This window comes from Ambystoma mexicanum, chromosome 9, assembly GCF_040938575.1.
Source record: "Ambystoma mexicanum isolate Mex_15411 chromosome 9, UKY_AmexF1_1, whole genome shotgun sequence".
Taxonomy (NCBI): domain Eukaryota; kingdom Metazoa; phylum Chordata; class Amphibia; order Caudata; family Ambystomatidae; genus Ambystoma; species Ambystoma mexicanum.
In genome coordinates this window covers 1,060,695,625-1,060,722,346 of record NC_090931.1, presented here as the reverse complement: position 1 = coordinate 1,060,722,346, position 26,722 = coordinate 1,060,695,625, and the positions used below count along the sequence as shown (strand labels likewise).

General features: G+C 44.9%; 1 protein-coding gene across 4 annotated transcripts in view; it reads right to left on the bottom strand.

The window, feature by feature from the left end:
• Positions 1–26,722, bottom strand: part of ITGB6 (integrin subunit beta 6) — a 382,803-nt gene that overhangs the window by 121,885 nt on the left and 234,196 nt on the right. For 3 of the 4 annotated variants that reach the window (XM_069616349.1, XM_069616348.1, XM_069616350.1), the window contains 2 exons: positions 22,579–22,996; positions 2,583–2,805 (listed from right to left, as the gene is read on the bottom strand). In XM_069616349.1, the coding sequence (XP_069472450.1) occupies positions 2,583–2,805; positions 22,579–22,996 (641 nt within the window). The remainder of the gene's footprint in view (positions 1–2,582; positions 2,806–22,578; positions 22,997–26,722) is intronic. The other variant, XR_011274731.1, reaches the window with a different exon arrangement.

Sequence of the window (26,722 nt, the reverse complement as noted above, 5' to 3'; positions counted from 1 at the left end):
ATTGTAATTCCCGTGTAAACCAGAGATTACACTTAAGTTCGGGCTTTGCTGTTTTCTTCTTAATGGGGGCCAGGATGTTGGCAGTGATTTCTAGATTGGTGGATTCTGGCTAAATCCTCGGGGGTGTCTATATTAAGATGGCTGGGTAAAGTATTAAGAATCGGTTCAACTTTACTAAGAGTAATGTTTTTCAGATTACGGTACAATATTTCAATATTATCTTGGTGTTTAAGTTTAATCAGGGGATCCACCATGATAGCAAAATTCACAAAAAGGTGATCCGACCATGGGCAAGGGGATACTGAAATTTCATTAATGTTAAGTGCATGACCAGCCACCCAATATAGGATATGGCCCATAATGTGTTTTGGTGCTTGGATGAATTGTGCAATTCAAGTGCGTTCTTATCTTCCTTATGATTGAACCATAAATCAAGTTCTTCCATAAGTAGGTATTTTGCATTAGCTTTAAGAGAGGAAAGCAAGAAGGTTGAGATATTTTTCGCGAAGTCTGCAGTTACATTTGGAGGTTTATAGATTAGTAGTATATTCAGTGTACTCTCAGCATGCAAACTGGTTTTGATACAAAGGGAATCAACACCTTCCATCACAAAGTCCCTGCTTTCCCATATATTAAAGGTTAGCTTATGTATAAGGGCAACGCCTCCTCCCCTGCCATCTTACCTGTCACTTCTGATATTTCCATATCCTGGTGGGATGGCTAAATTAAGCGAGGGCCCTGCTGCTGTGTATGCCCCGGTTTCCGAGATAGCACACATATCGATATTCTGTTCTTCAATGTGTGTGGCAATCTCTAAGGCATGTTTAACTAGAGATCTAGTGTTTATGAGATGGAACTTGGTAGTGTGGGAGGTGTAAGGCCTATTGGGTTCCGAATCAGAGGTGTAGGCTTCTTTCAGTGGGATCCTATTATTAATAGTTATAGGTGGTTCGGAGATGTGTGGAGCATTAACAGTGGGTGTATTGACAGAATCAGGGCTGACATTTAAATTAGTGGCTAATAGACTCAGTTGTGTAGTGGCGGTAGAGTCAGGAAGAATCACAGATGTAGGCTTGGAGTTGCGCAATGCACAAGTATGATCACAGTTTTCCCCCATTATGAACAATTTGTTGATGTTAATTAGCGAGGCCTTGAGTAGGTTGGTTTTAATGCAGATTTGGTCTGTCATATCGTGGTGTCTGCTCAGCGTACCTTTAGCAGCATCCTGGGCGGCAAGGACCTCTAGTATTCCCATAATCCACAGAGTATGCGACAGGACGAGGAACGCGAACGCGATCCGACGCAGACTGACGCTGTATTGACCTGTGCGCGCAGGCGCGTCCGCACCGGGGCGGGAATATGAGGGTGACACAGAACTACAAATCCTATGGGAATTGTAGTTCTGTGTGGCTTTGCAGTGCGTGCAGAGTGGGAAACGAACTCTGAATCAAATCGCACAACGCTAAGAATGTTAGAGATAATGCAAGTATAGGAGCCTACAGTAAAAGAAGTCAACAGATCTAACAACACAATTTCTAAAAAGTCAATATATAGATTTTTTTAAAGATTAAAAGCACAATTAAAATAAGCAATTCAGGGGAAACAAACAGCTGTTTATGTTTTACTGCCGTGTTTGGAGGTGAAGGTGGCTTTTGCCTTTGCCAGTTGCTTGAGGAAGGCAGGGGCAAAGGCAGCATACTTACTTTCACCAGCACCTAAGCAAGGGGTTGCTGTATAAAGGGAAATATGCACTATTGTTTGGGTACCAAGGCTATACTTTATTACCGTGTGTTGCTCTTTGCCAGTGCATTACGTGTATCGTCTTTTGTTTTAAATACAGGGCGTTCACCCAATATGTTAATCATTTAATTTTGAGTGTATACATATATGTATGGAACACGTGCTCATTTAATTTATAATTGTAACTAAATGTGTTTTCATGTATGTTTTATGGATCAGTGAGCCGAAATAAACTATCTGATAAATCACTTTGAAGCTGAAGAAAGGTTAAGGTGAGTCGGGCACAAATACGCCTTTAACCCTTTGGCAACATCTGAGGCATTAAAGTGTACAATGTCTTTTCGCAAAGCCATTCTTCTGGGGTTCCTGCAAATAGAAAAGCGCACTGCCAACACGCTACACAGCTTAGCACATGACAATAATGCAATGACAGCAGTACATTTGTAAAACATCAATTACTTCTTGTTAGGATTTGCCCTTTTCGTATACGTCATTTATTTACTTCTATAGCGCAGGCATCAGGGCGCATTACATAAAGACAATACATAAAGACAAGGACAACAGGAACGTGACGGGATAACAAATACTTTATGTATAAAACGATGAACAACCAACTAAATGACTTCCTTCTCTGTCCATTTTCTGGTCTAACAGTAAAGTGATAAGTGGGCCACAGAAAAGTGCTGATTATTTATATTTTTCTGGCATGTACAGTAGTAGCCCAGCTCACACCACTCTCCAGCAATAAGCCCTAGCGATGCGGCCTGACTCACACTAGCCCAAGTCCCGCCCCAATACACCCCGATTGCCACTACTATGCTTGGCGAAAAACATGAAATTACCGTTTTGAAGTGCAGGGGTCACCACAAGTAGGGCATCGCTCACATGTGTTACCTGAAACCCCAGGCTTCGTGCAGACGCATTTCCCGCATATGCAGTCACCTCGCCCGCTGCACAGGGCCCCGTCCTCGGAAACACATGTGTCGGTACTGGTCGTGCAGTTGCAGTATTCAGTGACCCATCCGCTGTGGCACACACAGTCGCCACACTCGCAGTCACCGTGACCTGAAACACAGTGCGCATGCGGCTTAATCAGAGTGCCTAGTGGGCTAATAACGACATTATATAGAACTGTGGTACACCGAAAACACTTTACATTTATTAACAGGAATTAGAGTTAGAAACCATCGGCCTCGGTGAGATGAAAGGCTGAGCTTTACTTGCCTGTGGTAATAATAATATACTCAAAATAACTTGTTTTGATATACTGCTCGCTACCACGGCTTCCGCCATTTTGTAGCACGGCAAAGAGCAGATTTGCACTTTTACCTAAATTAATTGTACCCAATTTTATCAACCTCAGAAGGATGAAAGGCGGCCGTGTCTAGGCTAGGGATTCAAACATGAGATCTGAAGGTTGAAGACTGTTCTCAACAGCAGCCGGATTGTGTAAGCCTAAGGCCTGGGCTCCTTGAGCAGGTGGTACCTGTGGGCCGTTTAGGAGGTACCGAATATCCCTTTTTATACTTTATTTTCTTGAGGAATTGTTTGTAGAGCATGCCACGACCCCGCCAATTCCAGTCGCTTAAAAAAAGGCATATGTTATAAAAAAGCATTGTTGAGAAAATGATGTCCTTTGACCTCAAAACATGTTGCATGTTTGTGACTTCCAAAAGGAAATTAGTGGAGTACTAGTGCTGTGCATTCACCGATTAAAGAGCATTTAGGAAAGACATAAAGGGCAAAAACCTACCGAACTAAACAAAAGGTGACAGCAATGCAACCGATCACACAGGTCATCAATACGCAAACAAACATACAAACAGAAATCCTCAGTCATAGCAGCAAACTAGCGCTGGTGATCTCCAGCAAAGGGCAAATGATGACTTCCTGTTGCCTAACACGCAGCAATTCCAATGAAGGAAACAGCCATGACCTGACAGCGCACTTGATCCGGATGTGCTTAGCAATGACATGAACATTCCCATGCAGGCAATTCCAGTGACACGCTGACAGGGCCGAGGCAGATGCACGCGCTATCCACAATGAAGGGACACTGCCAGGACATGAAAAGACCCCCATGGGAAATGTAATTCCCCAGTGTGCACCTGTGATTTCCGAAGAGAGCTTGCCCTCCCCGAACAAACACAAGTTCCCCGGAAGGTTGTATGGGGCCGGTGGCACAGATTTAGTTTCAACGTTCATGGTCGTTCCCTACAAGGAAATCGAGGAACTGATTTATTTCTAACTACTCCAAACAAAGACCCAACTGCGGTTCCCGTATCACTTTGGCTTTGCAAATAAACTCACACCAAGAAAGTCGGGCAAACGAATGCTGAGAAATGTAAGGTCAAGAGTCAAAGGAACAGTCCAGCTTGTTTTGCATTTGGCCCGCCGGCCTTTGCTAACCAAAAACAAAAAGGAAGCAGGTGAAGGGGTGAACTTTGTGCTACTAAAGCCAAAGAAACAGGTGCTGGGATAGGGAAAGGAGGGAGGCGGTTGGAGAGGGTGATCAGGAGACAAGCTATACAAATAGGCAGTCTATAAACCAGAGCCTAGTTGGTACTCAGGCCCTGGAGAACAAGCGATTCTTGCACGTTGTCCCTTCTGTGAGCCACACAGTCAACAACAGAAAATCCGGAGGAACGCGACTGTCCTTGGCTGGCTGGTTGCCGCCCCATACATGACTTTATTCCCGCCATGAAAGGTTTTATTAGATGAAAATATATTCCACGAGGATATTGGATCAGTATTTGTATAATGTAGGAAAAGCGAGGAACTCAGTTCTGTGAATGGTATATGGATGTGTGATTTTTGCACATGCAAACTTTCTTGGATTTCTGCAATACTTCGAAGACTTTGCAAGCAGGGAGTAATCTTTAAAAATGTTTTTCTTTTATGGAATGAAGTAAAACTAATTATTTTAAAACAGACGTCAGAGGAGTGCCTCTGTTTGTTTTTTTGGTGTGTGTGTGTGGATCCTCTCGGCTATCGACATCTGAGTCCTCTATTGTCTGTATGATATCATCTGTGTCCTCAATAATCGTGCACGGTGTGAAGAGATATGATGGTAGCACTAGGGCACAGGTATTTTAGGGTATTACATTAAGCAGTTTGTAAGAACACCTTCCCCGCTCCCTCCACCCGCACTTGCCTGGTGATCTTGAGCATGCAGATATAGATTTTCCGGGCATTAATGCACATGGGTAATTATAATAGAGGCAGATATTTATCAACCTTAGGGAGAAATAATCTTGCAAAGATTTTGTACCTGTTGTCACAAGGTATCATCCCCTATTATTGTGTCTGCCCAATAACAAAATGAAATGAAGTCAAAGTGGGGTGGCTCATCTGCGCTCAGTATCAGGATTTTGAAGAATTACAATAAAGCTGCTTCTTTGAATACAAGTTGGTCATTTAATTCTATGCTATTTTTCTCACATAGCTGGCTTAAACAGATCCTCTGTATACAACTTGTTGGAATATTAGTTTACATCACTTTTGGTCATTGCTGTTGTCGGAATATTTTCACAGAATAGGACTCCTTTGTGAACATTTACTTAAGCCATTCAATTCTTCTTCTTCAGAAATGTGTTGCATGCTATTTCTCTCTATGTCTTGTCAGAGGATTGATTAAATTCTATTACTCTCTATACGGTTTCACAACACTTTTTATGGGGCTCCTCAGCAGAGAAAATAATGGTCGCATCTTCTCAATATAGTAATGCCACTGAATATTTTTCTATTCTTCTAGAACTCTAAAACAAAAACAAATGTAATGATTTTGCTGAGTCTAATTGAATTTAATTACTTTAGATAGACTGTTTGAATTGAACATTGGTAAGGTTAGATCTACTCACGGATAGGGTTACTTTAAATGTGTGCGGGCTTGTGTCAGATAGACATTTTCCATGAATATGGTTGCCTTGTATAAGTACAAAATTATTCTTATGAGTCTACATTTTACTTGCTTTCCAAATTCAGGGCTTATATTGTTCGCTTAGGGATGTGAGAACGGAAAAGTTTACTTTATTCCATAAGCAAATTACCTGTAGATGAAGATGGATATGCTAGTTCATCCTCTAACGTTGTCCTGGAATGCCAAATCTGCGTGGTTTTGGCATTCCAAGATGGCTGCTGAAGTTTAAGCCCGCGCTTGACATTATGTGGTCACATTGTGGACGCGATGACGTCGTCACGCTGATGTTATGAAGTGCCCATCGGTCAATTATGGGCTGTACCGCGACCGCGGCTGAACATTTTACAAATGAATGAAATTAGTATTATGCCACTATTATTTAGCCTTCGTGATCGTTTGGCCCAAAGTTAAGGGCTTATTAATTTTTATTAATGATTTTTTAGGTACTAACTTGATTATCAACTGACTTTTTAGTGGCTATATACTGGTCATACTCCTTTGGTCTTTATAATTAAATTGTTCTAAATTCACATTTTGTACCACAAACATTAAACAGTATGTTTAGTGTCACACTCATTTTATCCTCCCCTTTTGGGCAACATGTGGATATTCATTTTATTTTTATTAGCCTATCTTGATGGTTAATAACAACTTCTTGTTATATATGAAATGTATGCACATTGTTGCTGTTAAATTACATGCATCTTAAATGAATTACAGATAATTCTTAGTTTTGGCAATGAACGGCGGAGAGAAAATCAAAGGAAAAACATTTTAGTCCAATGTTAAGAGAGTCTAAAAATTAGGACAAATAAAATAAAATACAATTAGAGTGTCATATAAGTACCAAAAACTAATTTCATCCCTTATGACGATGACTCACAGATAAGTTTATAACTCATTATCTTGATTGAGACTGTGAAGCACATGTCCATAATGCTAACCCATTCAGATTCTCTTTGTCGTAGGAACAGTTCTCTGTTTCCTCCTGTTGGTGGCATTTCTATTCTTTCCTGACCTCCTATTTTAATTTGATCTGATTTATCATTGGAATGTTCTGAACTGAAATGCACTGCTAGCGGGTATCAGGTGTCTGTTGACTATATAACTACATTTCCTTTTTTCTTGTATGTCCATATTCTCCAATTGTTCATTCTTGCCATCCTTGAATAGTTTCCACTCTGCCGAGAAGGACAGAGTGACCGGAAACCGCTGGTGTCAGCCCTCTCCTTGGGAAAATAGCCTCTCCTGTCATGCTTTCTAAGTTTTCAAGTGACTTGGTCAGAGCTTAATTTCCTTGCATTTGAAAGATTTAAGACTAGTGCACAGGCGGGGTTTTTGGTTGCAAGAAACTTTCAACGGGTGTGGCCAAACCTAAAGCTTCACTCATTATCGCATCCTTGTTTGGATATGGGCCTTCTGGATGGATGATTTCTGCCCAGAAAATGTTGCTCAGAATGTTGTCATTTAAACGTGAACCTTTGATTGCACACCTTAGGCTCCATGCCTGAGAAGGGATTTCAGTAGAGTGAAGTCACAACCATCCTCCATGGTGGCATTTGAAGAACATTTATGAATGTAACTATCTCTTGCCACATGCATCTCTGCTCCTTATTTATGAGTGTTTCCCACAGCCATGTCCAGGGAGTGGCCTGGGGTGGCACGTGCTAACCCTGGAATCTGATTGGCCACCCCAGACCAGACATGCTACTGCAGAGGAATCGATACCCAACCTTTGAGGGACAGATCTGTTCTGGGTGAGCAAAGCGCTGAAAGATGAATCTTGTCTTGAAGCTCACACTTCCATTCATTATAGCACTTGCTTTAGCTGCTACCCTGTGGCTTATATGTGTATTCCATTGCTGGTTCAGAGCGAGTAGCATGCCAAAGTAGCTGAATTCCTCACCCTTTCCAGTACTTCCATGACTAGCCTTTCATAACCTTGTGTTACTGATCGGCTGTACGTGATTTTCGACTTCAAGTCCTGGCGATCATCACAGTAACCGACATGTACCAGGAATGGTATGAAAGCCACCCTATCTGGGAGGCTGGGACAGATGGCGTCGTTTAGCTGGGTTGATAGAAGACCTATTATGGATAGATTGAAGAGGTTGGGGGCTAGCAGGCAGCCATGCTTCACTCGGAGGCTCGTTTTGATGTTCTCAGAAAGTTGCCCCTTAGTGCAATATTGTATTAGGATAGATGGCTTGGAATTCAGCTTCTGTATTCTTTCCACCAGATGCAGGTCCATTCCACAACTTCGTGCCTTCTCCCTTTGACATGGTCTGCTGGGTGAGCTAAAGGCTAAGGGAAGACTGCGTGCATGCCTTTCTTTTAGTATTTTATAACATATAATTAACTTACTACATCAAACAGTGACTGCATATTGTTCTCAAGTGTCCGCATGAGCCCAGTCATGCCCTAGAATCCGTCAATGCTCCGATTTGGGAGACGGGCACCTCCAGGAGACCATGCAATGGAGGATGCTCCATTTCAGTCCCAGTAATGATGCTGAGGAACTGCCTCCACAGAACTCTACCAGGGATACAAGACCGCTTAATATCTCAGGGGTTCCAGCTGTACATAGGTCTACTATGTCGATATATATGTCTCACACAATGGGCCTGAATTACAAAAGCGTTTTTCAATGGGAAAATCCCATTGAAAAACACAGTAACACTCATGCCCAGTATAATTTTCTAAGTGCAATGAGGCTATGCTAATGGGATAAAGGTGCTATATAAATGACAAACTACTATTACTAATAATGCAAAAAAACACATTTGGTAAACGTGCATTGTACAACAATGCAAGAACATAACATCGTATGTACTACTACATTGTTTAAAGGGAAAATCCTTCAACAAAATACTACCAGCAAAATTCCAAGCCACATCCTATCTCAGAACCTTTAATTTTTATTTAGTTCAGTATAAGGAAATGTATATTTTCAATATTTATGGTTCGCTCTTATGGCCGCCTTTCTTAATCTTTCAGTTAATGACTAGCTGTGTAGTAATTGTGCACAATTTAAGCTACGCTGTGCAAAACTGATGGTTTACTGGGGAGTTCTGGCTGCTGAAAACATGCTGGAGAAATCGGGTGCCATCAAACAGCCCCATAGAGTTCTATCCAAGTCTCTATTCTGCAGAATGAAGCGCCCTTGAAATACTGCTTATGAACGGAGATAGGCATTGCAGTGGAATGAAATCTGTGCCCCACAGAAAGTCCAGTAATTTGTGCTGTTTCCTCTTTCTCTCCTGTAGCATTTCTAAGGTCACTGAAAAGTTAGTGTATTTGCCTAAAATAAACAATGCACCAAAGAGCAGTTTTCAGGAAGTTTAACCAGATAGACGACCAGCACTAAATGGGCAAATGTTCTGGCATCAGTGCCTGCAATGGCAGGTCTATAGTGTTGCTATGAGGGGCGCCAAGTATGCAGGTGCTCCGGGGTCCGGGCACCCCCTGGGAAATGCTATTTTCATGAAAGTCCCTATTATTAGAATGGGACATTTTTTGTTGCCACCGCCCCCCACCTCAACCCCCCCCCCAGAGTGAATTCAAGCATAGATATAATCATCTGATTTGATTCATAGTAGGAGATGGATCATGATTTCAGAAGGAATTTAGTTGTCTCAATAGCTTTCTGAAGTCGAATGCTGGTGTATAGAGATGTTACATCTAATGTTACAAATCTATAGTTAGCATTCCAGGCAATGGAATCGAACTGCTGGATTACGTGTTTTGTATCTTTTATAAATGATGCCAAATTTGAGGCTAAAGGTTGCAAATGAACATCTGTGAATGGACATATGCCCTTGACGCTGCTGTACCTTTAAAGTTGAGTGACCGTATCAGCCCTTCTTGGCTTAAGTAAGATCAATGGAGGACCATCTTCCTTTCCACTCATAATACTGGAATGAACCCTCCATTTGCCAATTCTGAGAATCGGGAGCAGGCTTGGAAGAGATGGCCCTTTCCCACAGTCCCTGCAGAGGAAGAGGAACTGCTATGGGGGTCAATGCACATTCATCTGCAGTTCTTGTTTTTGTGGTGTTGTATGTCTGTTGTAGCAACCACTGTTGTGATCTCTGTAATCTGGACAAAGTGGAGCATCATCTCCTTTTGAATGTGAATGCTGTCAATACATTGTACCGACGTGGTCTTCTTTTATACTGTTTTAACTCAGCGTGGAAAAGAACTGATGAGTGGTGTTGCCCTCTAAGCCGCAATATCACTTATGGGAGGAAGTATATTTCCTTTTGTATTGTATGTCCATATTCTCAAATTGTTCATTCTTGCCATCCTTGAATAGGTTCCTCTCTGCTGAGAAGGACAGAGTGACCGGAAACCGCTGGTGTCAGCCCTCTCCCCAAAGCATAGCAACGTCCCCAGGTGGTCTCCTAGGAATCAGAGCTTCACAGGCAGCACTGACATCTCACATCAGGGTGCTGACTACTGGAGTCCAATTAAGCCCAGCTGACATGGGAAGGGGGCAGTTCCAGAGTAGCCAGAGAGGGAGGGTCGGCCTAGAGAAAGGTCTCATCATCTTGGTTTCTCTTAGGCTCTCATTCCCTGTGCCCAAGGTACTATGAGTGTGATGTCATAAGGTGAAGGGAACTTCTTACAACAACAGGGATTGGACCCCTACAGCAGGCTTGTTTTTGACCAATGCCTTTAAAAGGGGAGAGGGAGGCACCCCACCATTTTTTGATTCATCTCTGGATTTCCACAAGGACAAGAAAAAATCATCTGGACTTCTGTTGGAGGTAAAGAATGGGTCTCTAGGTGGACCACCCAACCACAACTGTGAACCATTTGATTTTGAAAAAATAGTACAAAACACTGCAACAATAAACAAGCCTTGGCAAAGCCAACAGTCTTTTCTTTTGTATAGCTATAGTCATTTGACGGTCACCACTGAGGTACTCACCATTTGCCTTCATATGTCCAAGTAGTGTGGCCTGGAAGAACCATCATTTCCATCATTTCTGGGTTATAGCAAGGTGCTCCCACCATGTGGTGTGTACTCCTAATGTATGCCAGTCTTTGCTACCCATAAACTTAGGCACGGATATCATTGTCAGATATGGCCATATACGGTCCAAAAATTCTTAAATGCCTCAGTAGGTACTGAAACTATTGAAATGTCGTGCCCCCAAAGAGCTAAGTATACACACCATAAGCCAAAACTAGCAAATTAGCAATGTCCTGCCTGACTAGGTAACATCTCAAAAAGTGTACGGCTTATTGAAACCCGCAGACCGTTACTGGCTCCTCAATGCTACCTGTCTCGCACTAAAGTATAACAGTATGTTTGTCTTACATGGTGGTGCTCCAGGGCCGCCTCTGACCCACAACTGAAAATACCATATCAACGGTGACATATATACTACTTATAAGAATATAAATGGAATAAGAATGGGTCTTCTAAGTATTATTCTTATAAGAAATGTTCTTAAACTAATCGTATACAAGCACAGGTTTAGTAAGATCTTCATAAGATCTTATTCTAATAAGAATGTATAAGAAAGATATTACTTTTAAGTGTTATTAAAAACTCAGTTGGAAAATAACTTACAGATTTCCTAGTAAGCTCTCAGTTATATGGGTGTTCAGGAGAACACTGAATACATTGCTCTTCAACTAACTTTGCGCTTAAGGGTCTTGCCCCTGCCTGATCGTATATCCTCCCACTTTTCCCCCGACCCTCCTCCCCCCTACTCGGCATGTCCACTCAAGACTTAAGTGTAGCTGGTTGTAACAGCGCCTTGATGCCTACGGGTTTAGTGTGCTTTATAAATGTAACCATGAATAAAATAAATAAATATCATATATAATACTTATAAGAAATTATAACACATGTCATGTAAGATGCTGGTATGATACTTATAAGAAAATCAATGGGAAATGTTTGTATGGGCGTGTATGTCTGGGGATGCATTATTTGCCGTGTGCAGCAAGCAAGGCTGTAGCCTCAAAGTGTCAAATTATCAGGCAAAAAAAGCCTCTGGAAATGCTGTGGACCAGGCCGTCTGGGATCCCGGGACACTCTATAACCTCGGCCACGGGTTTAGGGAATCAACCTTTGAGGAATGATCCTGGCATTACGTCTCTCTAATGTGACTCTGGCGTCATGCCGTTCCATGCAATTTTCCAATTCCTCGAGCGGGACACAGGAGCTGGAGGACCAAAGCTCCCAGAACGAGAATGTAAACTTAATGCTCTGCATTAACGTAAGTTGTTTATTGTCCTCGCTTAAAGAAACTGTTCCTTAACATGTAAACACGGGGTCTGGATCGGGTTTTGCTACTGTGAACAGACTTCCGGTATCAGGACAGTCACAGGGTTTCAAGCTTTGCCCAAATGTTTCCTGAAAAGCTTCTGTGATAGACAAATGGCCCAGAGAGGCTTTGAAGTGGGTATCATACTAGACTAGGCTTCACTGTCCCTCCTAGAATAGGCTTGCCTAACTTCCTCCCTCTAAAGCTGGGACACACTAGAGGTCTATACTATGCCTCAATGGATGTTTATGTCATGGCCACTGCAAGGTTTACCAACAAGGATATTGTAACATGGCCTACCAGTAAGAAAGCTCCCATAGCCATTAGAAGCACAGGCTATTCCATCTACTTATCCCATGTATCAAGCCATAACACAGCACATTAAAACACCTTCATTATATGTCCAATGGTCCCCCTATAGCATAGGATAAGGTCTGGCCTTTTGTTTACATAATTGTGCACTTTCATTCTCTCCCCGCCATGGGTTGCTTCCAGGAGCCATACTCTGATAAGTCAGATTTCGTTTGTCATTTCGCTGTTTTGTGTCCTCCAACTTTTCTTTCAGCACACAGCCAACTCTTGGCTCTGCCACCCCTGTCAGCTGGCTCAATAGCACCAGGTCCCTCGAGACTCCTCATATATCTGGTCTCTAATCCTTCACAACATCCAAGAGTTCAGCGGTAATGTAATTCCCCATTGAGCCCATTCGGGAATGCCCCATTCCCCATTGGGCTCAATGGGGAAAATTTGCGCTCTTACCGCCGGTGGAGTTCCCGCCGGCAGTAATAGCGCGAATTTTCGGCAGATTTCCCCCCAGCTCAGAGCTGGGGCGAAATCCGCCGAAGTCCTGATTTGGCGGACCCTTAAATCCGGCGGTAATAGCGATACCGCCGGATTTAAGGGTTGCTGCCAAAATCGTGATGAGGCCCCACATCTCAAAGCCATCACACATCCATAATCTTACTTATAATTAAAGATACAACCCATTGCACTCCTAACTGACAACATCATTGATTTGCCCATTACTGACAGCACCTGATCCTTTGCATGACCGTTTTGGTCTAAACTCATGCTACGGTACAGGCATCCCACCTAGTGCTACCACTCAATCCTCATGTTATCTCCCCCACTCCTTGTCACCTTTTGTCTTCTGCGCTCTCTCTGGGCCTCATTAGGACCCAGGCGGTAAGGGGTTTACGGCGGCGTAAACAGCGCCGACCCTTACCGCCTGATTCCGAGGTCCCGTAGCGCCATGGAGGATTCAACACCTGCTTTTAGCAGGTGTTAAAATCCATGGCGCTAAGGGACCTTGTTGCTAATTACGCCACCGTAATTTACGGTGGCGTAATTAACGCCTTCCCCACTCCCATTATGCCCTATGGGGCAAAAATGGGAATGGGGAAGGGTAAATGGGGTAATGGGGACTTACCGCCCCGCCAACCTCGGAATGGGGCGGTAAGTCCGCCAACCACCATGGCGTAAACGTAGTTTACGCCATGGTGGTAAAGGTACGACCGAGGCGGTAACTTACCGCCTGGGTTGTAATGAGGCCCTCTGACTTTTCCAGCTCTTGCAAATTCCTGCTTAGCTTTTCCTCATTTACGTCTCATGCCACAGACCACAGTCTACTTTACACCCTCCGTGGGGTGATAGTTCACCCACATGGCCAAGATTTCAGTGCTCTAAGACCACTATGGTGGTGAGGTGTGCAGTAACATACAGTCTATCCCAAATTCCTCTGCAAGGGAGGTGAAGACAGAAGGTATCCAGGGCAGAGAAGATCTCTGTTCTCCTTGTGATGCCTGGGAATAGTGTGGGGTGACCACCATTGGACTAAGAGCTCTATGGTTGCATTGAAACCAGGTCCCTGTTCACAGGAGGTGAAGTATCCTCTGTAAGCCAAGCTCACTGGACTGGGGGTACAGACGGACTCACCATGTCCTAAAGCCCCTGAATTGGGACTGCCAACAACCACAGAACCAAGACCTCCCTCTTAAAGGAATGGCTCCTCCCTACCACCTAGGTCCACACACTCTCCTCTCCCTACCCTACCTGAGACTCAGTGTTTCTGCTCCTCATGGTTTCCCCCCACCCCGTTGCTCGTAGATCCCTTTATGACAACTGCCCGCCCTACCCTGTTGTTAGTTTCTGGCACCCTTTTTCTTTGCTTCGTTCACTGTGTTCTTCTCGCTTTGATTCTAAAGTGCTGTGTTGCTTCCTGAAGCTAGGTCCGCAATCAATAAATACATGTCCTCTGTCTCTCCTAACATCTATGAAGTACATAAATGCAGATTTGGGCAGCTTTGACGTCATCTAAGCTCCTGCACAGGAACTGTCGATGTTCTTTCTAACCTTGATGTCCAACCTCCTCCGCATCTCACAGTTTCAGTCAACACTGATGCCGAAGCTCTGATGTTTCTCCATCTGAAACCCACCAAGTCTTCTAGTGCCCCAACTTTACACCACTGCCACAGCACCAACTTCTTCAAGCAACAAGCTGACGCTGCTGCATTGCCCCAATACTTGGCCTCATTACAACTCAGGCGTTAAGGGTTAACGCCACCGTTAACCCTTAACGCCTGATTCTGATTTTAACGCCTGCTTTTAGCAGGCGTTAAAATCCATGGCGCTAACCTGCCATGGTGCTAATTACGCCGCCGTAATTTACGGCGGCGTAATTAGCGCCTTCCCCACTCCCATTATGCCCTATGGGGCAAAAATGGGAATGGGGAAGGGAAAATGGGAAATGGGGATTTACCGCCCCACTCACCTTGGAATGGGGCGGTAAATCCGCCATCCACCATGGTGTAAACAGAGTTTACACCATGGTGGTAAAGTTGGTGCACTTAGCACCAAGGTTGTAATGAGGCCCACTGTGTTGAAACAGCTGAGCCTGAGGCCAGTCTCTGCTCCTGCGCACCAGAGGCTTCCAAGTCTTTCAGCACCACCAACCTGACATTGTCTTCCGTTCCCTGCATCTTCGACCGACAAGCTGTGGTGCTGCTGAACAGCACTGAATCACATTGGGCCTGTGTGGCTGTCCCAAAGACAAGTACATAAGGTGCTGTGCAGAGGCCCGGTCCCCCAGGTTCCCTTTCAGAAGCATTGTGACTTTTAAGCCCTCCTTCTCTACTTTGTTCTTAAAGACATACCTTTGATCAGTGACATAGTGCCAGTTAAGTACCCCGAACATACCTTCTACCCAGAGTGTCATTCTACAACAGTCTGCATTTTATGTTTTTCTTTCACATGGCTCGAGTCTCCTAGTGTTTTCCAATTAGTTGTTTGCACTATAGAATTTGTTTAAAAACCTATATTTTTTATAGAACTTTGATTGGATATTCTTTTATTTTGGACGATTATACTTGATTTTATTGGGTTGCTACTGTTATCAGCACACAACCCTCTTGAAGAGTATAGCCTGTTCTCGGCCTGCACTACCACAAAAGGCGAAGGAGTATAACTGCCAGACTGTATCTCTTTCATGTTTATGATTAGGATCGCTGCTGGTTTGGTAGTAGTGTGAGGGAGTGAGTAGGCAGTTTAGCCACTACTTATCCCTCTACCCATGCAGGGCAGTAGTCATTTCACCACACCGCTCCTTTGTTGACTTCAGGCCCAGGTCAGTGTTTCTGTCTTCTGTCTGTGTGGCTGCAAGCTCTGATTTCTATGACAATCTCCTCGGTTACTGTGACTAAAGGGCCTAGTCTCCATGTTCCTCTTTTCTCTGTTTGTGTGGCTTCAGGACCAGGGCCTCTATGTTGTTCTTCTCTGTAAGTGTGACTGAAGGCCCTATTCTCTATGGTCCTTTCCCATGTTTGTGTGATTACAGGCCTGTGTTTTTATTCTATTTTAGTGTGACTAAAGACCCTGATCCCTAAGTTCCTCTCCAATGTTCGTTTGGCTACAGGCCCACGTCAGTTAGTCAGCCAAATTAACTCTATTTAGACACTATCACCATAAAAAGCTATACAATTCAAAATGCATGCAGTCAGTATGGAGAAATCAAACTGTACCTGGCAATACAATGTACATTTTTAAATAATAAATCAGTTAAAGTTCCAACAAAAATAAAATGATCAAAAATAATTCTAAAAAGATAGAAGTCTTTTGATTAATGTAATAAGCACTTTTCGGCTAAAGTGCTTTAGAGACCACATTTAAAATTGGTCAAAAGCATTAAGCAGATACCACAGGACAAGCTAACAATGAGTTACGAATAGTGGAGGCAGGGGCAAAAGAAGAGAACATGAATCAAGGATTCGTCTTTTTGACATGATCTTTTTGCCGTTCCATAACAACATGACAGAACTTAAGCCCAGGCAAATGGATCTTAATTTAGTAATGAACGTATTATGATTAACATGGGTTGCCCAGAGCAATTAGGGCTAAATACCTGAATGAAAACGAATTGCTTCATGCATTTTATTCATTGGTTAGATCAGCTCATCTTCTTCTCTTGCTCATCCATACAACCGCAAGAGGTCAGACCTACATTTTTTAATGGATGGCATGCTAAGAAGAAAATTCAGAATAAAGTCTAAAGAGCCTAATGAGAAACTGAATTTTTGGAGGCCATGCTTAACATGTCCAATTTGTATTTACAGAACATGGTCACTACACCAAAGATCTTTAAATATAAGCCGTGTGAGATGGACTTTTGAGTTGGCTATTAGTTTGAAGAAAAAACAATAGATGCTGCACAAAATTGCTCAGTCACAAAGGCAAGACAGAGTTGTCTATGGATGACAAAATGTGTGGGAGACATGGGCAAAGACAATCATCTTTTAACAAAAGAATTTATTACAATTTGCAAAATCCCTGCGCTGATGTTAAAGCCCAATACTTCAGACTCATAAAGTGCAACTATGCAACCGTTGACCTCGTAGACCTTGAGCATCATGTTTATTGGACAAACCTTCAACGAAGTAAAAAATAACCCATTTATCTGCTTCGTATGACATGATTGTTTTATAACATGCTTTACATTATACAGGGGTGAATAGATCTGCATTCCTAAATAGTCAAAATCCTTGACTATGGGTATCCTCTCAGCCTGTGTAAAATAGCAACAGTGACACTAAACATTTCTTAGCACTTACTGAATGTGCAAGTTAAGCCAAGAAAGCTTTATCAAAGATTTTCAGAGAGCAATCTAAAAGTGATATTGGTCAATTACTTGACGGTTGGTCTCTGTCACTTATTTAAAAATGGATTCGGGGAAGCTTCTTAACATTCAAAAATAAATAAACATATTACATTAAACTGGGACCAGATTTCTGGATTGCGCATATACAAATCAGAAGGGACTGGATCCAGACTACGCGCGTTGTTGCCTTTTTGCATAATGATAGTCTTAAACAGTTTCAACTCAGAGAACTGGAGGGGAAGATAATGAATAGACTCAGTGTGCATGAGTATGGAATCACAATGAGCCTCGTTTACTAACTTGGGATTTGCAAACAACTTGGAGAATTGTAGCCTCCAGCCAAACTTTGGGATACAAACAGGACTCACTGTGACCCCATGGTATGTAGGACCTGAAGAAGCCAGCTCCCAGAAGTGTTTAGTATTAATAGAAGAGGCTGCATTTAATAGGTCCTCCCACACAGCAATGGTTAGAGATTTCCTCCTGTAGGATATGTGTTTCATAAATACACATCTGGACTTTTCGACAACATGTCATATGCTCAGAGGAGTCTTGAGAACTTTGAGTAATTCTTTTCGTGCTTATATCGACTCTTTATCCAGCCAGGAATTCGTATGCCTAGAAATAGTGCACTTCTGTTCTTTCAACAAGACCTGACCTCTTTATTCCTCTTCTCTGTTAGTAGGACTACAGACCCTTGTCCCTATGTTGTTCTTCTGTGTTAGTGTGACTAAGGCCCTTGTCTCTATGTTCTCTTTCTCTGCAGGAGTTACTAGTGGCATTTGTCTCTACATTCATCTACTCTTTTGTGTGGCTACAGTCCCTAGTCTCTATGTTCCTTTTCTCAGTTAGTCTGACAACAGGCTCTGGTCTCTACTCTGTTAGAGTGAATAGAGGCACTGGTCTCTATGTTTGTCTTGTCTGTTAGTGCAGCTACAGGTCCTAGTCTCTATGTTCCTCTCCTCTGTTAGTTTGGCTACATGCCTTGGTTTCTACATTCCTCTCCTCTGTTACTGTGGTCACAGGCCCTGGTCGCGATGCTAATCTATTCTGTTAGTGTGACTACAGGCCCTGGAATCTATGTTCCTTGTCTCTGTTAAACTAGCTGGAAGGCCTGGATTCCCTGGATCTCTGCTAGACATACTGGCCGGCCAAATCGCTAATCTTTTAATCTCATTGATTGAACAGCCCCACCTTTTGAGGAGAATTCAAAACGAATGAGCAGTGCTGGCAGCAACCTGTGCTTAGAAATGGCCCCAAAGTCTTCTCAAAATGAAAAATGCAAAATCCAGATGTTGAGTGTGAAAATGTTATAATCCAGGAATTGCACCTAAAGGGTCCACTGGTCAAACCTTCTCACTCCATGGGATGCAAAAATATAAAATGTTATTTAATCAATGTTAAAACAACATCTTGTGAAAATTTGGCATGTGTAAAAGTAGTTGATGAATGATCTAGTTAATTTTATGACATAATATAAGAGGAAAGACAAAGTTGAGTCCTACTCAGACCCCAACCACACAGACACACCGAGCACCCTGAACAGATTAAGCAGCGAGTGCTCAGGAGTCAGAGCAGGAAGCAAATACATGTGTTTCCAGGTGCTCCTGCAGCAGCAGATACTTTATGTAGCAGCGGCTACAACTGGCATTGTGTGATGGTCGTATTCAACGCATGTCTGCTCGTCAATTATTTCAAGGGCTTTCCATAACTTTATGATTACGTTGAAGAAGGAAGAGTGCCACACATAAAAGATGGAGAAAGCAAGACAATCATGTGAGATACCCCAACGGAGCCATCTGTAAGGGATCGAGGTCACGTGACCTAAACCCCACCGCTTAGGCTTGCCCCTTCCTCGCCTTCTTAGCTGTTAGTTCACGGCGCGTCTCTCACCCAGGCATCTGAAAAGAAGGGTAGTCGAAGAAAAGGGCAACACCTGTTTGGCTCTGTGAGGGCCTGGAAAGGGCCAATGGACAGGTAGTCTGCCTGTGCTTCACAAGGTAAATATCACCATGGGTCTCCACTCACCACACCCCATTCCCATCCTCTCCAAGGCTCACATAGCCAGATGCCCCAGGCAGTCCCACACAGCTAACCTGGCAAAGCTTATCAATATCCACTGTACACCCTGTACACCCTTATGTCATGCGCCTTCTATTCATGTCTGCCCGGTCATGATGGTTAATGCCCGCTCAGTGGTCGCACACGCTGCTGATATTGCCATGCTCATAACGAACAATGATCTTGATGCACTTTCTATTACTGATTCATGGCTTACTCCCTCAAGGGTGAGGGATCATGGGAGTCGTGGTGGAAAACATCTGATGAGTCACAGGTTTCAGATCGCTGGTCAGTAAAAAATCATACATTTTCCCTGTTTAACATAGTGTATTGGAGAAGCACGACCATATAGTTCAAGGGTCTGCAACCTTTGGTTTTTCAGGTGTTTCAGACTACAACTACCTTCAGCCTTAGCTAGCATAGTTAATGGTAAGGGGCCATGGGAGTTGTAGTCCAAAACATGTGGACAAGCGAAGGTTGCAGACCCCGGAATAGTTTCATGTTGCTCATTTTGAGAATATTGTGCATGATAGGTTCCTCTTCACAAAGACCAAGGGGCTGTAGTGGTGAGGAGTGGAGTCAGGGGAAGAAGATAGGTGGCTCAACACTTGAAATTTCAGACTGAATGATGCCAGATCAAAGTCTGGCTCTGCATGTATGCCTTTTATTTCACTGTTTGCTCTTAAGTCAATACTTCAGTGCAGACCATGGCAGGAAGACACAGGAGTGGCACATTTCTTAGACTAATGGTGCATAGGCAATGAAAGTCAGAAAAGGCACAGTTGAGATAAGGACAAGGAACAATGATTAAAAAATTTAACCTCTCCCCTCCTGTCATACACTGAGTCTCACGGTTGCCTCCATTATCATATTCTGAGTAGGGGTCCTACTACACTGAACCTGTTGAGGTGTATTACTTTGAATGAGTTGTTTGAGTACATCTTGAATCCTCACATGCTCACAAGCTGTGATTTATAATATGTTATATTAAAACTATCCTGAATTCTCCCCCATCTAAAAGCACCTTGCAACTTTCTCTTAACTTTCTACAGAATTCTTTCACGTGACAGACTTGTTGCAGCACAATGCACCCCAGCATATCAAGCATTGCCCCCTCGATTTTTCCTACTAGTTTATGTCTTCCCTTGTTCCTCCATTATTTGTTATCCCTTTTCTTCTCCTCCAATTTCTCCGCTTTTGCCGTTACTCACTGACTCCGGCCAGGAAACCCCTGGCAGGGGTGGGAGGGAGGAGCACAATGCGCCACTTTTCGATCACGCCTAGTGACTCTGGCACAACTATGGGATTTTACGTAGCATAAAAACTTCCTGACATAACATACTAATTGTGATCAATAAAGTTACTATAAACTAACAGCTTTCCCACAGATAATGGCTGTTAGATACCATTCCAGAACAATGCATTGGTAAGTGTAATTCTGTGAAAGCCTTGCCTCCTGCTGAAAACAAAGTAGGTGGCAGTGCCGTCCTAGGACTAGGCAACACTAGGCATCATCCTAGAGAGCCACCAGTGAGAGGGCGAACATTGGCAACACAAGCAGCTCATCTGGCCTCATTGCCATGAGAGGGAGCAGCATAATGCCTCTTCCCCTAAAATACAGTGCATGTGCTCCCACAGACATTGGCAATGGACACTGCAATGAGGCATTCCCCACTGGAAGACCGCCCTCCCCCCTTAGAGCTGCCTGCTTCCAAGACAAAGGGCCTGATATCCAAAAGCAATTTTCAATGGGGAACACTTTGTAAATCAGGCCCATGCGTGTAAAAGCGAAAACTCCCTTTTAAAGATTAGTTCAAACCCATGATGTTCAGTAGCTTGACATGCAAAAAAGGGTTGGCTTTAATGTGCATATCAAATGTTCTTTAACATCGTGAATTACAGCTAGTGGCCAGTCTATGGCATATACAAGGTGACCTTTTCAGACCATTTTTATTTGCGCAAAGGGTGTGTTTATTATGACAAAACATAAAAAGCATGTACACAATGTATGTGTAAAAGTGTTACGCATGATTTTTTTTGCCATGCCATATTCTCATATATGTGCACTTTTGAGAGGGGGGAATCGCCTTTTCCGCAGCCTTCATCCCCTCTTAATACAAGGGAACAGGCATTTAGGCCAGCATATTTGCACGCTAGCACAAATATTTTTATGGAAACTGACTGCTTTTTGCACCAGCTATAAGCAGGCAGATTTCAAACGAATCGATTGCAAAAACCACCCGCCATGCATAACTGGCAAGCAGCGTGAACAAACTAAGGCCTGCAAGCGAGTACGACTGCATTTACACCTTTATTTTGCACTTCAACTGACTAGTAGAAATTACCAAAACTGCATGCAGGGGACCTGCTTGCACGTAAATTCAAACGTGGCAGGTCCCTTCCATGACATGTACATATTTAAGTAAAAGGACTCCCTGGGCCTCATTACAAGCATGGCGGTCCGGGAACTACAGTACCGGTAAGCATGCCGGTACTGTAGTTCCTGGACCGCCATACTACGAGCTGTGCTCGCGGGTGCTGTTTCACCTGCCAGGTTTTTCCTGGCAGGTGTAACGGCACCCGCGAGCACAGCACGTCGAATGCACCGGCACAACTCTCTATGTGCCGGTGCATCCGACCTCCCCATCCCCATTCAGCCCTAGGGGTTGATTACCATGATTACGGCACCTGAAAAATGGGCAATTACAGGGTCTGCCGAGCTCGGCATGGCAGGTTCTTGCCCATTCGCGGGTTCCGGAAAAAATGCAACTCCGGTGGCAGCTACCGCCAGAGTTGTAATGAGGCCCCCTGTATTTTTTAAAGTGATGAAAGCATACTGCTGTACGTTTCTCTAGGGAAACAGGAACAGGGAGCCAGAAAAGTAAATTTGTCCCACCTACACAAAGGGCCAGATTCATGGAACATTTGCACCAGTTCAAAGTGAATTTGCACTGCTGAAAAGTGACTTTGCACTGCCGACACAAACCCTGACTCATGGAACCGTGCAAAGTGTATTTGTGCAGTGCAAAGTCCGGGCAAAGTCAGTGCAAAATGGCTTTGCCCGGACTTTGCATTGAACAAATACACTTTGCACGGTTCCATGAATCAGGGCTAGTGTCGGCAGTGCAAAGTAACTTTTCAGCAGTGCAAATTCACTTTGAGCAGGGCAAATATTCCATGAATCTGGCCCTAAGTATCTGAAGGTAGTCCTCCTTCCCATGTGACGCGTTAACCCGCCTCCTCCACCCAGAAGTTACGATTTGGTTGCGCCCCTGCCCTGCCCCTATCTAAACGTAGAATTTTGCACGCTGTGACAATTGGTTTGGGTTGCGGTTTTGTCACCTATATTTTAATATTTTCACAAATGTTCAAACATTAACATCAAACGTTGATAACTGATGTAGTAAATACGTTATATATCCTACCTCCACACATGAGCCCTTTATGTCTCAGACAGGAAAAGTCGTCACATTCACAATATGGGCCGTATATGCGTCCATACTCCGAGGGGTAGCAGACGCACTGCCCGCAGAAGCAGCCCCCGCGCCCGCTGCAGGAGTCGTGTCCGTGGGCTTCTTTGCAGGAGTTTGTGATCAGCGTGGTTTCGTCACACTCACACCGAGGGCCCAAGAAGCCGGGGTTGCACACGCACACGCCGCAGCCGAAGGAACCCCGGCCGCTGCTGCACTTGGAGCTGTTCGCCTCGGCTTCCCCCTGGCAGCGGCAGCTGCAGTGGGGCTCCAGCTGGACCTCCAGCGAGTCGCTCAGTCCCACCGGCTTAATGGCAATCCGCCTACTCTTCCCCTCGCAGGCCGCCAGGCCGACGCTCACGTTGAAGGACACCTGGAAGAGAGAAGCAACACGCTGAGGGCCAAGACAGTGCCACTGAACAGCAAACACTCCGCTGCCAACTGTCACCAGGAGAAATGCATGCAAAAAATTAGCTCTACTCTGTCAAGAAAATAAATAAAAAAGAGCAGCAGCATTTTGCATGAAATATCCACAGATGGTAATTACAGCGTCTGCACGCGCAGATCCGATGATTAGCACGCTAGTATGCCAGTGACGACGAGAGTGCAAGGCAAATGGAGGAGGCACCCCGATAACCCGGGCAGCGTCCTCCTCCTGGCCTCCCCCTCCTAGGAAGAAGGGGGGGCGGGGACACCGGCGCGGCAAGAGGAAGGAAAAGGCCGCAAAAGAAAGCGAGGCGGAATCTGGGGAAAGCCCGCGAAGGGCGAACAAAGGAAAGGGGAGGGGATTCCCCTTTATAATGTGCAGGCTCTAGACACAAAGCAGCATCTACAGCTGCTTCAGAGGACGCCTGTTACCTACCGAGGAGCTCTATTTTAAACCATAGGGCAGGCGTGCAGTTTCAAAGTGGCGGAAGGCTAACAAGAATGTGGCCACATAATGTTATCCATATTATCCATATGTACGGTCGGGGGGCATGTTTTGAATAACAATTGGGTTGCCTTGCCTTCGTTGTGACTGGCATTCTGGGGCAGTAATGGTTTTGAAATCTGCTTGCCGTGTAGTGCGGCCAGCCTGTGATCGTGAGGAGTCATTTGGTGCACATGGTAGCCGGGATGGGGTCGCTTTGGGCATGTCGGGGACTGTAATATTTCACAACCAAAGTATCGGACATGTGTTGCAGTTACAGGTGTGGCGGTGGCGGCATGCGGGGAACCCGCTGTGTAAATATTGAAGGTCAGCCGGGGAGGTTATGTTCCCGGGTCCGCATTCGAGGGCTGACGTTTTTGGGCGTGCCACTCTGTGTGCTTGGAGGGGCCCCCAGGCGGTGGTATCACCAGGCAGAGTGTTAGATAGTGGATCGCTAGTGCCGCGAGCACTAATGCATGGCTGGGGGTATTTCAATTCCTTTTGGTTAAATTATTTATTCAGCCAGGTTGGGAGGGTTTGTGGCTGCATTTAGACGTGGGTATGCAAATGTGCTATACCGGATATAAATTTACAGTTTTAAGGTACAGGCCGGTTATAAGGCGTGTTCCGTGGGTCGTTTGTCTGACCATAGCGGGAGCGGTTCTGTTAAATGCTATTTTGGCACGCAAGTTGTGGGAGCTGCGCGAGAGGCAGCAGTCGATTCAGACGCTATGGTTTCTGGTATAAGGACAGGAGATGGATTGGAAGGAAGCGGGCGCCGTCCCACAAGTCGGCTGTGTTGCTCATGTGCTGAATTGATAAGGGCAGGTTCAATGCAGCTGAGCCTGCGAATTGATGTACGGTTGTCACAGCAGGAATTGATAAAAAAGTGCGAAGGTTATAGCCAGTATGGGCATCGCATGGTGTTATGAGCGGCGGCATTTAACACACAAATGTATTGGGGCAGATAATTACACAGAGGTGTTGTGGTGGAGGCGATCCCAATACGATTTTATGTATGCACATGATGGTTCACCACATGTAAGGACTGAAAGGGCAAGGCGTTACAATCAAGGTAGTTGCCCCTGTGGGTACGATGTCGGATTCACCTTGAAATGGAAGGGACAACAGCTGGTCCGGTAGCACAGCGAGTAGAGCGCTCACATTGACATCTGTGCAGAGCCTGCTGACGCAGGTTCGGATCCCGGCAGGGCAAAAACTCGCCCATGCATCCTTCCGAAGTCGATAAATGGCCACCACTCACCAGGGGAAAATAAGCAGCGCTCAGAAGTCTGAGGGTTCGTAGCGCTATATAAATGCTAAAGTATTATGTTAGCCCGTGGCTGGCGCTATGTATGCTGCATGAATGATAAATAAATTACTGGTCTCAGGCGGTTCTGAACCGTACGTCTGGTTAACTACAGACGGACCAGGCAAAAACTTTAGTTCTAAACAGGTAGTGCCGAGAAGGAGCAGGGTTTCGAGTTTGAACTAGGCTGAATGGAAATTGTTCTCTTCAGCTATGGGGGAAGATGAGTGTTCACCATTAAGCTGGTTTGGGTGGCCCGGCTACAGGGGTGTTTAGTGGCGGAGCCACGCAGATGGTAAATGTGCGGTTCAACAGGTGTGTACAAGCAGGTATTATAAGTAATGGGCTTGGCTTGCAGTTGAACTATGTTGCAGGGAAATTGTTCTCTTCAGCAGTGGAGGAAGAGGGAGTGTTCGCCATTTGATCTTAATTGGGTGGCCCGGCTACGGGGGGTTGCTCCATGGGGGAGCTTTGCAGATTTAAGGTTGCTGTTGCCCGACCACATGGGGCAACACAAGCAGGGATTGTTGCGGCCGATGTTAAAGTTGGCGCTCACGGTCTGAAGCCGTGCCGCATGTCCGGTTTCAAGATGGAGGTTTACAATCATTTTGGAGAACCTGGGTCAGGCTTCGTTTACGTACAAAGGGGGTATTGGGGGAAACATGGCCAACCCCAACATGCTTAGTCGCGAGCACTCAAGCCAGTGACCGAATTAGTCCACATGGGGAAAGGAGATCTAGCGGTCGCCAAAGGGGTACAGTTCTGGGAATTGAGAGTGGGGTAAGCGCGCAAGTTTTGGAAACAGGATGGCACAGAGCAACGAGGGGTGTTCGGTTCAGTTAATCCGGATGGGCCACCCTCATCCATCCCCCGGACTTCAAATATCACAATTCAGGGGGGCAAAGCGGAACCAGTCGGTTGCTGGAAATAGTTATTGTACAGGGCGTTTCAACCCATGGAGAGACGGGGGCTCAGGGGCACAGTACAGACATGGGATTGGCGGATGAATATCCCTTTGGGTCTAGTGAGGAACAAGTTGTGGTCACAGGCGATTTCCCAATCAAACGATTACTTGGTTTGGGCTAACCTAAGCGTAAAAGTAAGCAGGGACGCGGCTGGAGCACTCAACAAGCGGCGGTAGTGAAGTGAGCTGGGGCAGGGGCCCGACCCCATGGGTTCAGGTTGGGCATGGAATCACGGGAATGTTGCCCTAGGTTAAAGGAGGTTGGCTGCCTTACAGGTCCCCAGACCGCGTGGGGCAGTGGCATAACCTATGCATCTGCATTATAGCAGGCTGGTAATTCAGTCCATGGTGGGATGCCTTACCCGGGGAAAGGTACGCTGATTGCGGCATGACAAAGTGGGTGCCTGTAGGGGGCTGGCAGCACCCACAAGGTTATAATTGGCCCTTGGTTACAGGCAACGGTGGCAGGAGCATAAAGGGAAGCAATAGCTGCCTGGGAATATGATTAGGCAGGTAAGAACTGATCAAAGTATAATGCACCCCCTGCTCAGGCATACGTAGGGCAATACAGTGGGATGGCCAGTTAGCCCAATGTTTTCTTGACATAGGTTTGTGGGCCGACAAGGAAGTATAATGCCATGGTTTCATTTGAAGGAGGGGTGATGTTACAGTTTGGGCTGGGAGAGTCTGGTGGGTCAAAGGACGGGGGTCGAACTGGGTGGTAGTAGGTTATTGTTCTGGCCCCATTTCATCAGGGGCAGAGGACATCAGCAACGGTGGTGTTCCACATTGTGGCGAAACACCGTCATGGGGGACGGGCGAACAATGCAGTATTCTGGCAGGCGTCCGTAAAGGATTATTTCATGTGTACAGCCAGGTTCAAGTTGTATTGGGTCCCACTTTTATTTTACCGGCG